The following is a 16,271-nucleotide window of genomic DNA, read 5'->3' as shown; positions in this document are numbered from 1 at the left end:
GGCAGCATTCTTAACTTTTATAAGCAGAGAACAGATCCTATCACAGAACTTTGAAGACTACAAAATGTAAGAAGAATAAAAATAACTAGTTGTTAGTAGAGAATAAAAGATGAAGATTTCCTAGATGATATGGGAAAAAACATTATCTTAAAACAAAATATTCCAATTGTACAAACTACACTCTGAAGAGTTAAATATCAGTAGATTCAGGGTCTAAATCTGCAAACATTAACACAGATAGCTTCTTAGTTTTTTTCTTTTTAAAACAATGATTAAGGTATATGAATGGCTAATCATCATTTTATATTCCTAAAACTCATATATGTTAACTGTAATTGAAAAATAAATTGAAATTTTAAAAAAATGCACCTCATTCTTTATTGAATCTTCACATACACAAGGCATGCATTATTACCTGTTATTTGTAAATAAGGATAGATAGCCAGAGTCATGAACACCAAGAAGTTATATACACAGTCCTATTATGAACTGCAGCATATTTCTGCAATGGTTTATGAGGTACATATTTGATATGACAGAGAAGAAAAGGAAATCATCAGAATCAAAATAGAATGCAGAGACAAAAAATTGAAAAGACTTATGACCATCTAGAGCCTTTTAAAATTAAAACAAAACAAAATATGCATATTTCTAAATGTTACAGAGGATATCGGTATACCTAAAACTTGAGAACAGAATGTTTTACGTAGGGCAATTCTGAAAGAAATGTTAAAAAATAATGAATTAGCAACATAACAGTAAGAGCTCTAGATCTGGAGCCAGCACACTTGGGTTTGAGACCTCATTCCCTGATGTGGTAAATATATCTTCATCTGTAAAATAGGGGAAATGATTATAGATTACTCTCACCTTTGTTGACCACGAAAAACTAAGTATTGATGTTATTGGTCCCTACACTAGTAAGAATGGAAAGAAGAGTCAGATCAATTTTTTATCACTTTCTATACAATTTTAAAAGTAATTTCATTATTACAGAATGTCAGACCCTATTATCCGTAACAAATGGTAATAATTACATAAACATGCCAGATGCAATGCATGAAGGGGAATTAATTTATCCCCCTGAAGTTTCCTAGTCTTATGTTATTCTCTTTGTCATCTTCTTTACATTCTCTTTCCTTATAAAAGAATCTATTTTCCATTCTATTTAAACAAAGTTAAAAAAAGAAAAGGAAAGGTAGAAGCAGAAGGACAAATTACTGCAAATTAATAATTAGAAAAAGTTAAGGGTTCTGCAGTAAATGAAAAGTATGAACACATTAAAAAAAAAACACAAAAATATGTTCAAAACGCAAAAACCTCATATTTATATTCACTTTAGTGTGAAATCTTATGCCAACTATTTAGAGTGCCTGCTTGTTTTGTATGTATAAGAATTATCAGAAATATGTACTTGTTCTTACCTTTAGATTTGGGAACTAGCTCTCCACAACTGAGTATCCGCACCTCAGCAAATGGTTTGCTAGCTGCATCTGTTTTCTGGTTTTCTATTTCCCTCACAACTTCTTGACCAGAAATCACTTGCCCAAAAACCACATGATGCCTAGAGTCAAGTAAAAGCGATTAAATAAAAGCTTCTTATTTTAATATTAATTTAAAGTAGGTTATAAAATTAATTAAAATAATCTTTACCCATCTAAATGAGGAGTTGGTTTCGTTGTTCTTTTGGAAATCATCAGACAGAAGGATAAAAACAAAGTCAGAGAAAAACAAAGTTAGCATCTCTAAAAAGGAAAAGAAAATAACTGCATTGGAAACAAAGTTGCAAACAAATCATATAATATACTAACATAATAGACTATTACATTAACCTGAAGTAGAATAGAATACAAGATGCTTTCCACATAATGAATTTTCAAAAACTTGTTCTGATTATAGAAGTAATACCTACACATCACTGAAAACTTGTATGTATTTAAAGTTAACATTTCGGTGTTATTTCTATCCATCCATGTTTCTTGCATATGACTAGGCTCTTACTGAATATTCACGATTATATAATGTTCTACTGTCTGGATATAACAAAAGTTGTCACGCCATTCCACTAGTGTATGGGTTTAATAGTAGTGTTCTTAACCTTAACATTTTAAACAGTTTTTAAAGCACAGATCATATACTGATGGCCTGCATATATGAACCTGAACAGAAATAATCTATGTAGTGTTTATAAATTGTTGAATTATCTGCCAACACATTTACACCTTTGAATACTTTTACATAAAAACCTAGATTACAGATCTTTTAGAAACCTGGAAGATGCGGCACCCAGCACATGGAAATAATTGGCCAGGCTGCGAATCCCTGTCTTCTTTAATATGGAGATTCACAGTTTAGTTTCTTGTCCCAACAGTTACTTGCCTGAGACCTGTAGCCCTTTGAGTATGTTACCCCTGACATAAACTAAACGTTATATTGAAGAAAAAGATCTTTATTAAAAACTTTGGAGAAAACCTCAAGAAAGAAAATGTCTCTTTTTGCAAATGAGGTAATTTTTTAAAATGTTTTCTTTCTCCATTATCAGCCTTTAAAAGCTTTGTTGTTAAGAAGGCTGCTACCTGAGTAGTTAGCTACTAGGACATACTGGTACAATAAAATTAAAGATGGGCATTGTGTGAGATTTATTCTTTTTTTAAATCTGATCAAAAAAGACATTAGAAATTTGGAAGAAGAAACCTAATTTAAACTAACCTTTGGTTAAAGCACATACAATACTACTAAAAAGAAATCTAATAAGTACATGTATTTTTAAAAGTTCACCTTTTAAAACTAATAACCTATTGTTTCCTTACTGCATCTAGGGTCAAAACTTCAACCTCTTTTTGGGACTCAAGTTCATGGCTTATGTCTTTGCTTCTTCCCTTCGCAGCACTGTTATTAATTATACTACTAATATTACTAGTTGGACCCATGATAATCAAGTTACTAAATTTATCTCTTCTAGAATAGAGGCGATAAGGCTACAGATGATCATCACAAACAACTGTTGACCTCTGGGACCGAAGCCTCCAGGCATTTATCATGGAACAATGAGGGACACTTCCCACCACCTCCCTCTGATCGACTGTTAGCAAGCAGACAGAATCCAATGGCTCAACATCCCTTTTACAGCAGGAAGCAGCCAGGGCAGTCAGTGCCCAAAGTCCCTAAAAATTTGGGTTCCGAATGCTTGAGGGGGGAATGTTAGGTAGGATAGATAGCAAACCAAGGCAGGGAGGTGGAAGGAGACATGTCTCACTCATTGACTCAGCAATCCTGAGCCCAAAGTCCCCAGCTAGGAATGAGTGCCCAGAGGGGAAGCAAAGGCAAGGACCTCATCATTGCAATCTAACAAAGAACTTCATACAGGAGGCTAAAAGCAAAGGAAGATATGTCTCACCCGTTGACCTACTAGTCCTGAGCCTGGTTCAATAAGGGTGCCAGGCATTACGAAGAAGCAAAACTATGGTAGTGCAGGAGTGGGTGGGTTGAGGGGAGCCATTGAAAGTCTGTTATCATCTCCACTAGCTAAGGAAAGGGGAAGAGGTCTACAGTGCCCAATGAAAAAGCCTATAAAACAACTTTGGTTAACTGCTTGCCTTCCATCACGCATGCAAAATGAACAAATAAGAGTCTAGAGCAAGATAAGGGTTTGGGCTAACAGACCCCCACATATACCTACATCTGGATAGTCATGTCTCCCCAGGGAAAGTTGGCACCATCATTACCTGTCAATCAAAATGTAACTCTCTCCCTCCCATCGTGACAACTATACGAGTCCTCAGAAGAAAGGACTTCCTCTCTTGGCTCTTTTGCCACATGGGGGCGGCGGGGGGGCCTGGCAAGTGGTCTGCTGGCTACCCCTTTTTGACCACCCTGCTTTTGCTACCCTTGATTTTGCTCTCCCATTAGAACTTAGCACTGATAAACTTTGCTTTCACGTTATTAGACTTGCTGATCCGTAATTTTTTACTGTGTTGGCAAGAAGAACCGAGTTTCTGAGAGTTTCTCCCGTAACATAGACACACACACACATATATAATTCCCAGTCTGGATATATTCAATCCTCACTACAGATTCCATATTTGCAAGTTCACTTGCTCAATAGCATTTATTTGTAATCCCTAAAGCAATTTCACAGTACTTTCATGATCATTCTGAGTGATAAAAAAATGTGATGAAGATATGGAAAAATGGATGGGAACTCTCATAAGTGCTGGTGGAAACATAAAATGATGCAACCACTGTAGAAAACATTTTTATGGCTTCTCAAAAAGCTAAATGTAAATTACCACATGATCTAGTAGTTCATCCAAAAGAACTGAAAACAGGGACTAAAACAAATATGTGTACACCAGTGTCCTAAGCAGCATAATTCACAATAACTGAAAGGTGCAAACAACCCAATTCCCATCAACAGATGAATATAGATAAACAAAGTATGGTATGTATATACAATGAAGTGATATTCAGCCATTAAAAGAAATGATGTTTTGATACATGCTACAATATGGATGAATCTTGAAAACATGCTAAATGAAATAATACAGACACAAAAGGACAAATAATTATATGGTTCCACTTATATAACTAGGAGAGGAAAATTCATAGACAGAAAGTGGAATAGAGGTCATTAGAGGCTGGGGACAAAGGGAACTGGTTAGTCTCTGGGATCATGAAATAGTTTTAGAAATACTGGTGATAGTTACACAGCACTATGAATATAATACCATTGAATCATATACTTACAAATGATTAAAATGGCAAATTTTATGTTACTGAGATTTAAAATAATTTAATTAAAAATTGAGGATGTTTCTTTTCAAACAATAGAATATAGGAGAGGTAAAGAAGGGTTTATCTAGAAATGGAAAGAGGTAAGGAGAAATCTACACATAGAGGGAAGATTCAGAGAATACACTTGCAAGATCATATGAACTTAACATAGGATTTTGGTTAGCACAGGAAGATTTTTACATAAAAAATAAAAATTAATGATAATACTCAGTGTTGTTAAGGATCTGGTAAAATTGACATTTACTGCTAAGTAAAATATACTTCCTTTTTGGAGGTCAATTCAGCAATAAACATGGAAAGACTTAAAAATGTGTAAATATTTTAGTAAGTAAATGTCTAGCAACTTATACAAAAAATAAAAATAAAAATGCATTAAATAATAGGTACAATGTCTACTACAGCAATCTGAAAAAAGAAAGCCAAACCAAATGTTCAAAAATTAGGTTAGTTAAATAAAGCATAGTACATTTAAACAATAGATAAACATGTAGCTATTAAAATGTTAATTAATATTTAGTGATGTGCAAAGAAACTATATTATATCTGGTAGTTGATTATACAATATATGCAACACTCTACATATATTTTTATTAGAAAGATACTCTGAGGATGGGATTGTTTTCTCCGTTTTATTTGTGTGGTTTAATTTTTCTACAACAAACATAATAAAGTTGTTTACAAATAAAATCAGAAAGACCTGTATTCTATAGTATTCAGGGTGGGGCAAAAGTAGATTTACAGTTGTGAGTACACGAAGGTGCATTCTTTTTATTATTTATTAATCACTGTATTATTTTCCATACGAACAATTGTAAACCTACTTTTGCTCCATACTGTATACACACAATAGAGTACTATGCAACTGCAAAAGAGTGAGAAAGATATCTACGAACTGATATGGAGTGACTTCCACGATATATTGTTAAGTGAAAGAGCAAAATGTTATATATAATATGCTATCGACTGTGCAAAAAAAAAAGGAAAACAAGACAATATGCATGTATCTGTGCTTATGTTTATAAAAAAAAAAAAAAAATACAGGAAGATAAACCAGAAACTAATGAGGTTGAGTACTAGTATGGATGGGTGGAAATGGGGTGAGAAAATGGGGAAATGAGAATGGAGTGAAGAGTTAGGTGACAGTGATACCTCAAAGGGAATTCTTTTTGTTTTGACTTTTGGAATCATATTGATGTTTTATAAACTTAAAAAAAAGCAAAAAATAAAACAAGATGGTGAGAGGGAGAATGAAATGAAATATAACCAGAAACAAAGGAACCTAACATGTTTTCAGTCACAAAACCACTTAAAATTCACACCAAAGTACAATAATCCAAGTAACTTTTAAATGTGGCATTTTTAACTGCATACTCTCTAAAGACAAAAATTTTCATAACTTGGGGGTGGGACTGTCGGAGGGTAGGGAGGTATTGGGCAGAGGGAAACAAAGGGAAAAATCTGGGACAACTGTAACAGTATAAAATATAATTTAGAAAAGATTTATAAATAAACAGTGAACTCTAATTAATAGGTTACTTTTCAGTGATACAGGAGGGCACATTTTTTGGTTTTATGATTTAACAAATAAGTAGAAATTCTGAAGATAATGGGAGCCAGGTTTTTCACTGTTAAAGAAGAGAGTTACAAATATGGAATAGAAGACACTAGAATACGCATGGTGCTGAAAGATTAAGTTCTTCTAAGACCAGAAGTTTAAGGCTCTTAAAAGAGAGAGCAAATCTGTGCCCACAGGACATGACAGAAAAACATGCATTGCTGACAAGAGCCCAGGTCACAAACGTTTTGTAGTCAGAATTGCAAAACATCAGCAGTCTTGACTTTGGGGTTACAAATATATTTTAGTGAGTAGGCAAATTCACAAATCACAGAATCTTTAAATAATGAGGATCGATTGTATTTAACTTTGTAATTAAATAATTTATGAAGACACTGTATGTAAATAACCTTTTCCTTATTAAATATGACCTCTAAATTTACCACCTATAAATAACTCTTTCCTGAATCAATTATTACTAAGATTTTTCTACTCTAGCATCCCTTTTACATTTATGAGTTGACATTCTACTATGAAACAGCTTTTGCTTCTCCTATTACTCACTCATTTTTTATATCTATATGGACTGCTGGATTTCTGTTTTTTTGATAATCCAATACTATCATTATTTTGATAGTCAAATTGTCCCAATACAGCCAGTGGGAACCCCACCCCTTCAAGCTAGCTCCTCTGTCTTCTTGACAAGTTTTCATTGTTTTAAAACTTTAGAAGTACAGTTCAGCACCCCTTTCAACAACATTACCTTCTTAAACAATTCTTTGTTCTCATCCTTCAAAAATTCTCCCCCTTATGGATCCTTCCTCTACTTATTAGGGATCAAAGGCAACCACACAGAGAAAGACACATCAAAGGAATATTTTAAGCTATCAAATCATAAAAACTTACATGAAAAACTGGGAACCATTTGTATCCTTTCCTCTGTTGGCCATTGACAAAAGAAATTCTTTGTTGTGTTTGACAGCAAAACTCTCATCTATAGAGAAGCAAAGTTTTCAGTTACATAACAGGCATAAACTAGCCCCTCTCCCCCCAAATCATTTTCACTCCTCTTCATATCTTGTGTTCTTATCATGTGTTCTTTACGGCCAGACAAATTTCTGTAAGTCCCTCCCCCATCTTTTTAGATTAAAGTGTTTCTAATTTCCAATCCCTTTCTATAAAATCCAAATATTCTATCAACCCCCTTTCTTTCCATTTACATTCGTCCTTTACATTTTTTTTAGAAAAGACAATACAACTTTCTTTGCTTATTTAAACAAAAAATGAAACTCCCCTAAAAAGCAAGAGAAAGAATCCAGATAAAATTCTTTTATATTTCATTTCTTTTTAAGAATTAAAAATACAGAATGCTTCACAAATTTGCGTGTCATCTTTGCACAGGGACCATGCTAATCTTCTCTGTATCATTCCAATTTTAGTATATGTGCTACCAAAGAGAGCACCATTTATTTCATTTCTGAATACAAAAGAGTACATATTATTCTGAGCACAGAGAGGTACTCATTAACTTAATCTCTGCTACAGCATCACTTATTACAAAGAGAGCAGCTTGCATTCCACTGTTGGATTAGAATAAGAACTAAGTCAAATTTGAAACAAAAATTCACTGAATCCCAAAAGTGAAAGATGGGAAATATGAAATATTTCCATATTCATATGTTTAGTCTTTCAAGTGATCTTCACATCAATAAAAAAGTTCAGTGAGAAAACTTAAATTTGGGAAAAACTATAACTAAAATTTAGAACATCAACGATTTTTAAAAAATCATCATAGAAAAATGGACACAATGAAAATGCAGATAGTTACTAAGAAATATGATTAAATGTCCTTTAATAAAGGTTAAGATCATTTGATATACATTTATGATAAAAACTCTCAACAAAATGGGTAGACAGGGAACATATTATCAAGATAATAAACGCCATGTGTAACACCACTCAATGGTAAAAAAACTGAAAGCTTTCTCTCTAAGATCAGGAACAAGACAAGGCTGCCCACTCTTACCACTTTTATTCAACATAGTATTGGAGGTGCTGGCCACAGCAATTAAGCAAGAAAACAAATAACAGGAATCCAAACTGGCACAGAAGTAAAACTCACAATTTGCAAATGACATGACGCTATATACAGAAGAGCCTAAAGTCTCCACCAAAATATACTATTAGAACTAATAAATACATTGAGTAACACTGAAGATAAAAAATTTATATACTAAAATCTGCTGTGTTCCTATACACTAATAATGAATTAACAGAAAGAAAATTTTAAAAATAACCCCATATACAACTGCATTATAAAGCATAGAATACAGTGGAATAAATTTAACCAAGGAGGTGAAAGACCTACACTTTGAAAACTATAAAACACTGACAAAAGAGCTCAGACTTCTGGCCAAGATGGAGGTGTAGACAGACACGCTGCATCTCCCTCCACAGCTAGAAAGGAATGCAACTGCCTCAAAACTGGGAACAACTGGAAGTTTCAGAGGATCAAACTACATGGAAGTCCAGCAAACAGGGATATAAAGAAGAAATGCTCGTCCAGACAGATAGGAGGGGCGGGACTGGGGTCGACAGGGCCTGGTGTGGTGGCGGGGGCGGCAGCAGCAGCAGCAGACTGGCAGAGGGCGCAGTCACATGTTTTAAAAAGTCAGAAGGGACACCTGGGGAGTGTTCCCAGCTCTTCACCTGACCTCTCGGCCCATGGTCCCAGCACTGGGGAGGATCAGGACTCATTGATTCTGACTGTGCAAACCAGTAGGGGTTCAGGGAGAGGCAGAAATTGCTGATCTCAGCAGAGTCCACTTGTTTAAAGGGCCCCCACGGTCCTAGAATGTCTGCAGACCCACCCACTCTGGGAACGATGGCCAGGTCAGCAGCTGGAGGGATGCCAGTCAGGTGAGGAAATAGGAGAGGTACCTGGAGGGGGGGCGAGTGCTGGGCAGGTGGCATTTTCCCTCTCGGACCCCTCCCCTACATACAGCAACACAACCGTGGTGAAACAGGTCGCCCTGTTCTAACAAATCCCTAAGGCTCCACCCCTTACAACATAACAGGTGTGACAGCTCTACCTAAGATACAGAGGCAAACAAACATAGGAGCCTGTCAGAATGAGGAGACAGAGAAGTATGGCCCAAAATGGGAAACAAATCAAAGTTCCAATGGGAGAACTAAGCAATGAGGAGAGAGCCAACCTAACAGATGAGAGAGACAACCTAACAGACACAGAATTCAAAACACTGGTGATAAAGATGCTCACAGGCTTGACAGATATGCTTGCATACAGCAAACGCATAAGAGAAGAAGTGAAGGCTATGCTAAGTGAAACGAAGGAAAATCCACACAAAACCAATGGTGAAGGGAAGGAAACTGGGGTTCAAATCAATGATTTGGAACATAAGGAAGAAAAAACAGTCAACCAGTGCAGAGTGAAAAAGCAAGAATTGAAAAAAATGAGGAAAACTTCCAAAATTTTGTGAAGGAGATGGACATACAGGTCTGGGAAGCACGGAGGGTTCCGGGAGAGCTGGACCCAGAGGGGACCACACCAGGACGCATCATTACTGAAATGCCAAAGGCGAAAGATAAAGACAGAGTCCGGGGGGCAGCAAGAGAGAGGAGGAGAGTTGCCTACAGGGGGGTGCCTATAGGACTATCAGCTGATTTCTCAGAGGACACTTTGCAGGCAGGAAGGGACTGGCAAGCAGTATTCAATGTGATGAAAAGCAACCTACAACCAAGATTACTCTATCCAGCAAAGCTATCATTTGGAATGGAAGGGCAGATAAAGTGCTTCCAAGACAAGGGGAAGCTAAAGGAGTTCATCATCAGCAAGCCATTATATAAAATGTCAAAGGGACTTACTTAAGAAAAAGAAGATCAAAACTATGAACACTAAAATGACAACACACTCACAACTATCAACAACTAAATCTAAAAAATAAAAACAAAATCCAACTTAAGCAAACCAGAATAGGAACAGAATCATAGGTATGGGGGTCATCTGGAGGGTTATCAGCTGGGAGTGTGGTGGGAGACATGGGGAAATGGTGCAGGGACTAAGAAGCATAATTGGTAGGAACAAAATAGACAGGGGGATGTTAAGAATAATATAGGAAAGGGCGAAACCAGAGAAATTATATACATGACCCATGGATGAACTAAGGGGGATGGGATTGCTGGAGGGTAGGGGGGTACTGGGCAGAGGAAAGCTAGGGGGAAAAAATTGGAACTACTGTAACAACGTAATCAATAAAATATACTTAAAAAGAACTTTGATGAAAGAAATTGAACACGACACAAATAAATAGAAGAATATACTATGCTCATGGACTGGAAGAATTATTATTAAAATGTCTTCTGCCAAAAGCAATATACAGATTCAATGGAAAATACCAATGGAATTTTTTTACAGATCTAAAACAAATATGTAATCCTAAAATCTGTATGGAATCAGAAAAGCCTCCAAGCAGCCAAAGCAACACTGAGAAAGAAGAACAAAGCTGGAGGTATCATGCTCCCTGACTTCAAACTACACTACAAAACTATAGTAATCAAAACAGTTAAGGGTCTGGCACAAAAACAGACACAAAGATAGATGGAACAAAATAATCTAGAAATAAACTGATGCTTAAATGGTCAATTAATGTACAACATAAGGAATATAGTCAATAACATTGTAACAACTTGGTATGGTGAGAGATGGTTACTAGATTTAATGCAGTGATCATTTTTAAAGATATAATATTGTATGTTAAATACATTTCACATTAAAAAAAACTTTTAAGTGCTTTAAAAAACAAATTAAGAAAGGATTAAGATAAAACTATGAAAGTTCCTATTCTAGCATTTTAATTCTAAGAGTTTATTATAGACAAAGGAGACAAATATACAATGAGAAAGATGTGTCTTCAATAAATGGTGATGGAAAAACTGGACACACAGAAGCAAAAAAGGAAACTATACCACTTACATAATACAGAAAAATAAACTCAATTAATTAATGACTTAAATTTAAGACCAGAAACTCCCAAAAGAAAACATAGGCAGGTAAATGACATTGGTCACAGCAGTTATTTTCTTGAATGTGTTTCCTCAGTCAGGGATAACAAAAGCAAAAATAAATAAAACTATGCCAAGCTAAAAAGCTTTTGCACTAAAAAACAAAGGAAACTATCAACAGAACAAAATGGCAGCCTACCATTCAGTGTGAAAAATATCTGCAAATTAAATATCTGATAGTTAATATCCAATGCAAAATATGCGAAGAACTCATATAACTTAGCAAACAAACAAAAAAATTCTCCAAACAATTGATTACCAAAAGGGCAGAGGACCTAAACAAACATTATTGCAAGACATACAGATGGCCAACAGACACATGAAAAGATGCTCAACATCACTAATCATCAGGGAAATAAAAATCAAAACTACAATGAGATATATCACACCTGTCTGAATGGCTATTATCAAAGCAACAACAACAACAACAAAAAAAAAAACAAGTAACAACTGGCAAGGATGACAAGTGGAAGAAAGGAAACCCTATGCACTGTTGGTGGGTTGGTGGGAATGTAAATTAGTACAGCCACTATGAAAAAAGGTATGGAGATTCCTCAAAACACTAAAAATAGAGCTACCATAAAATCCAGTAATTCCACTTCTGGTATATATCCTAAGAAAACAAAAACACTAATTTGAGAAGATTTATATACCTCTATGTTCACTGTAGCATTATTTACAATAACCAAAACACGGAAGAAACCTAAGTGCCCATAAATAGACAAATGGATAAAAAAGATACTACTCAGTTCCTTTCCTGCCACCCCAGAGTTGACTGGGGCCGGAGTCTTGAATGCATTCAAGATTTGGCTATAATCATAATCCACTTCCAAGGCTGCAGAAGGCATTGTTGTTGGAGGTGCAATGGATGTTAATACTGCTTTACAAGATGTGCAGAAGACTGTCCATACGTACATATAGAGAACCTTTTGAGGGTTGCCAAATAGGAGTGGGGCTGGGAAAATGGGTGAAAAAGGTGAAGGGATTAAGAAGTACAAATTGGTTACTACAGAGATGTCACGTGGATGTGAAGTACAGCATAGGGAATACAGTCAATTATATTCTAATACTATATATGGTGTCAGACAGGTATGAGATTTATTGGAGTGATCACTTAGCAAGTTATATAATGTCTAATCACTGGGGTGTACACCTGAAACTCATATCATACTGTATTTCAACTGTAACTGAAGAATATTTTTAAAATGGCAAAAAAAAAAAAAAAAAACCCTCACAATTTAAAATAAAACGTTTTTACCTTCAAAAAATCCTCCATAAATAGATTCCCCTCCTCGTCCATTTCCTAGGAATGAAAAACACAGACTCTTAGAACTCTTAAGACAGTAATCTCCTTGAAGGTGCTACCTAAAGAAAATGTTTCTTAAAAAGTTAGTGCTTAGATATTTGAATTAATAATACTCAAAGGTTCATAGCAAATCTAAAGTCAATATACTGGTAAGATCCCAAATTACTTATTTCTCTTATGATAAAATAGTAAGAATATACCAAGTCTATTAAGATATATGAAAACAAACAAAAGAACAGTCAAATTCTAATGATGATTATTTGTTTTTTTTTAACAGAAATCACACTTTTGGAAGGTGTCTTTAAAATATAATTTCAATGTTTTTATAATTAAAAAGTATAGGTAAAAACTATATTGTATTTAAGGAATATCAGCTGGGCAAAAAAATATATATACACTGATATGTTACTAAAAGATGAATACAAGATTTTATTTTTTATCCAGAAGCAAATTTCTGAAACTGATTCATGCATCAAAGGTGAAATTATTTCCTGTGCTTCCTTCTTTTTATCTACTTCTACGAGAATTTGTAATTGTTAGAGCAAACTAAGTGGGGTAAGAAGAAAACTGAACTAATACTTATAAAGTTTGTTTAACTTTGAGATCTATATTTAACAAAGAGTATAAAATTTTCTTTTATGAGAACTAAAGTCTTACCTTCACTGAAGTCACCACCCTGAACCATAAAATCTTTGACAACTCTGTGAAAGAGACAACTCTTATAGTGTAATGGCTTCTGAGTGGATTTCCCTGTCCCCTTTTCACCTATAAAGAAAAATTAGTAGGCCATTTAGAAGAAAATCAAGGAAGTATATTAAAGCATAATTAATAATGAAAGCTTTCACCCTCTAAAATATCTCTCTCTTGGATCATACAGACTTTTTTAAACTATAGAATTTTCACTCTCCTCAGGAATGTTTTTAAAATCACATGTTTTCCTGGAAAGTGTAGAAATCAATGTCAGATAAAATCCCATTAAGACTAATGTTTCTAAGAATTACTTTCATATCCTAGTCAATGTTGCATAATCTGCATGTTAAGAGGAAAAAGGAACATGCATAAAGAAATCTAAAATATGTTTAAATAAAAGTGGGACTATCAGGACAATTGAAAATATCAACAAACCTGTACAAAGACAACGAAAATTCTCGCATGTTTTGGGGCACACATCAGAAAATAATTCAAAGACAACTCTTCCGGCTTAAAAAAAAAAAAAGAGGTAGTTGGTTTAAACTTTCTTACTAATTTAAAATATTAAATACACATTTATAAATGTTAAGCAGGAAAGTTAGTCTTCTTACCCGGTTGATTATTAATGGCGATGTCAAAAAAACATCGTGGTCGCTGAACTTTTATTCCCATGGCTCCAATATTTCAATCTATGAGTAAAGTAAGTTTTAGGCAAACAGACAAAGATCTTACATAAATTTCCGGAAATTGTATTCTGTGTAGCATAAACTAGAAATGTAGTTTAAATTTATTTTGATATTTACTTCCATAGCATAAATCACATACATTTTGTGAGGCAAATAAAAAGACATAAAAGGCCCTGGCTGGTGTGGCTCAGTGGACTGAGCACTGGCCTGTGAGCCAAAGGGTCACTGGTTTGATTCCCAGTGAGGGCACCCTCTCTCTAAAATAATCAAATAAATATAATCTTTAAAAAAACAAAAGAATGTCTTTGGAAAAAAAGAAAGATAACAAAGACATTCAACAGCAGTGTGAATAAACAAGGGACTTTTTTAAAAAATAAAAAATAAAAGTAAAAAGACATAAAAGAAAAGGTTTAGCCATTATATGATATAATGTCTATTTTAACAACCAAATATAGATTGCCACCCCAAAAAGAAAACTGTATTAAGTCTGTATGACTAGTGAACTCTACAGGCAAATTACCTTTAAACAGAGAAAAATCAAAGACAAAGTGATCCAAACTTTTTGGCTCTGGAAAACAAAAATAAGAGTTTTGATTAAAATGATGGTTTTAAAAAGAAAACATGCAAATCCCTAAAATAAATGATCAAGGAAGGTGGATATTTTAACAATAATAATATATGGTAAATTTATATTTTGAGTAAAAGCACCTTAAGTTTTACATAGGGTATTTCCTGATCATGTACAACAGTCTTTACTGACAGTGTAGACACAAAAAATACCAATAAGTGAGATACTCTGTGTAACGGTTTTATCTACACAGAAGATAGCTATTATTTAACAGACATTCTCTTAATAAAACATTTAAGGACTTAAAACATTTGAATCATAATAGTGGAGAATGACAGAGTAAGGTGGAGAGCAGAAAAAACAAAGTACTTAAGTGTAAATAGTATCCAAAGCGAACTATAAAAATGACAGTTAAGAGACCCCGGCCAAGATGGAAATGTAGATAATAGACACGATTCGCCACCCTCCACAAGAAGAAGAAGAAATACAACTACCTCAAAATTAAAAACAACAAAACTACCAGAATAATGAACTGCATGGAAATCCAACAAAGATATAAAGAAGCAATACTCCTACAGATAGGAGGGGTGGAGATGAGGCAGAGAGAATTCGTGGTGCAGTGGTTGTGTGGTGGTGGCAGTGGCAGCAAGGCAGTGACTGTAGCTGGCCAGTGGGAAAGAGCAGCCACACATTACAAAAGTCGGGAGGGACACCTGCGGAGCGATCCCAGCCCCAGACCAGACCACGCTGCTCATGGCTCCAGCGCCAGGAAAATCAAGCCTCATTGCTTCTGACTGTGAAAACCAGTGGGGATTGTGGCAGAGGAAGAAACTGCCTGTCTCTCAGCAGAGTCTGCTTGTTTAAAGGGCCCCAACGGCCCTAGAACATCCGCACACCCACCCACTCTGGAAACAACGGCCAGGGCAAAAACTAGAGAGGCGCCAGTCCCATACAAAGTGGGAGAAGTGCCTGGAAAAGGGGCGAGTGCTGAGCAAGCGACACTGTTCCCTCTCAGACCCCTTCCCCACATATAGGCCGCAACTTGGTGAAACAAGTGTCCCTCCACTGATGAGGAAACCTAAGGCTTTGCCCCTTACAACATAACAGAATTGATAGCTCTACTTAAGACACAGAGGCAAACAAACACAGGAGAAAGAAACCGCCGGTCTCTCAGCAGAGTTCGTTTGTTTAGAGGGCCCCCATGGTCCTAGAATGGCCGCAGACCCACCCACTCTGGGAACTACAACCAGGGCAACAGCTGAGGGGTGCCAGCTGCATATCAGAAGTGGGTTAAGTGACTGGGAACAGGGCAAGTGCCAAGCAAGCCTCCAGCAGCCCAGCAGCAGCAGCATTGCCCCTCTCCCACCCCTTCCCCACATTCAGAGCCACAAAGCAGTGAAGCAGGTTGCCCCGCCCTGGCAATTATGTAAGGCTCCACCAAATACAGTGTAACAGGTGCACCAAGACAGGGAGTCAAAGCAGCTCTACTGAATATGCAGAAGCAAACACAGGAAGGCTGCCAAATTGAGGAGACAAAGAAATATGGCTCAAATGAAAGAAAAAAACAAAACTCCAGAAAAAAAGTTAAAT

General features: G+C 35.6%; 1 protein-coding gene and 1 non-coding gene across 2 annotated transcripts in view; both read right to left on the bottom strand.

The window, feature by feature from the left end:
• The window catches only part of PPIG (peptidylprolyl isomerase G), a 36,010-nt gene extending 21,326 nt beyond the window's left edge, over positions 1-14,684 (bottom strand). Inside the window, exons 1-8 of the mRNA XM_090280567.1 lie at positions 14,634-14,684; positions 14,039-14,116; positions 13,863-13,937; positions 13,395-13,502; positions 12,690-12,734; positions 7,256-7,343; positions 1,654-1,683; positions 1,425-1,564 (exon numbers count right to left, since the gene is read on the bottom strand). Coding sequence (XP_090136693.1) covers positions 1,425-1,564; positions 1,654-1,683; positions 7,256-7,343; positions 12,690-12,734; positions 13,395-13,502; positions 13,863-13,937; positions 14,039-14,099 — 547 coding nt within the window. The 5' untranslated portion in view covers positions 14,100-14,116; positions 14,634-14,684. The remainder of the gene's footprint in view (positions 1-1,424; positions 1,565-1,653; positions 1,684-7,255; positions 7,344-12,689; positions 12,735-13,394; positions 13,503-13,862; positions 13,938-14,038; positions 14,117-14,633) is intronic.
• LOC150022192 (U6 spliceosomal RNA) lies at positions 7,706-7,812 on the bottom strand. The gene has a single exon (XR_016513388.1). It is a non-coding gene; the product is annotated as a U6 spliceosomal RNA (small nuclear RNA).
• Positions 14,685-16,271: the final 1,587 nt, after the last annotated feature.

The sequence above is a fragment of the Furipterus horrens genome, unplaced genomic scaffold (assembly GCF_987537825.1).
Source record: "Furipterus horrens unplaced genomic scaffold, mFurHor1.1.pri manual_scaffold_1, whole genome shotgun sequence".
In the NCBI taxonomy this organism is placed as follows: Eukaryota; Metazoa; Chordata; class Mammalia; order Chiroptera; family Furipteridae; genus Furipterus; species Furipterus horrens.
Note: the sequence above shows the minus strand (reverse complement) of the source record. Positions and strands in the feature narration are given on the sequence as shown.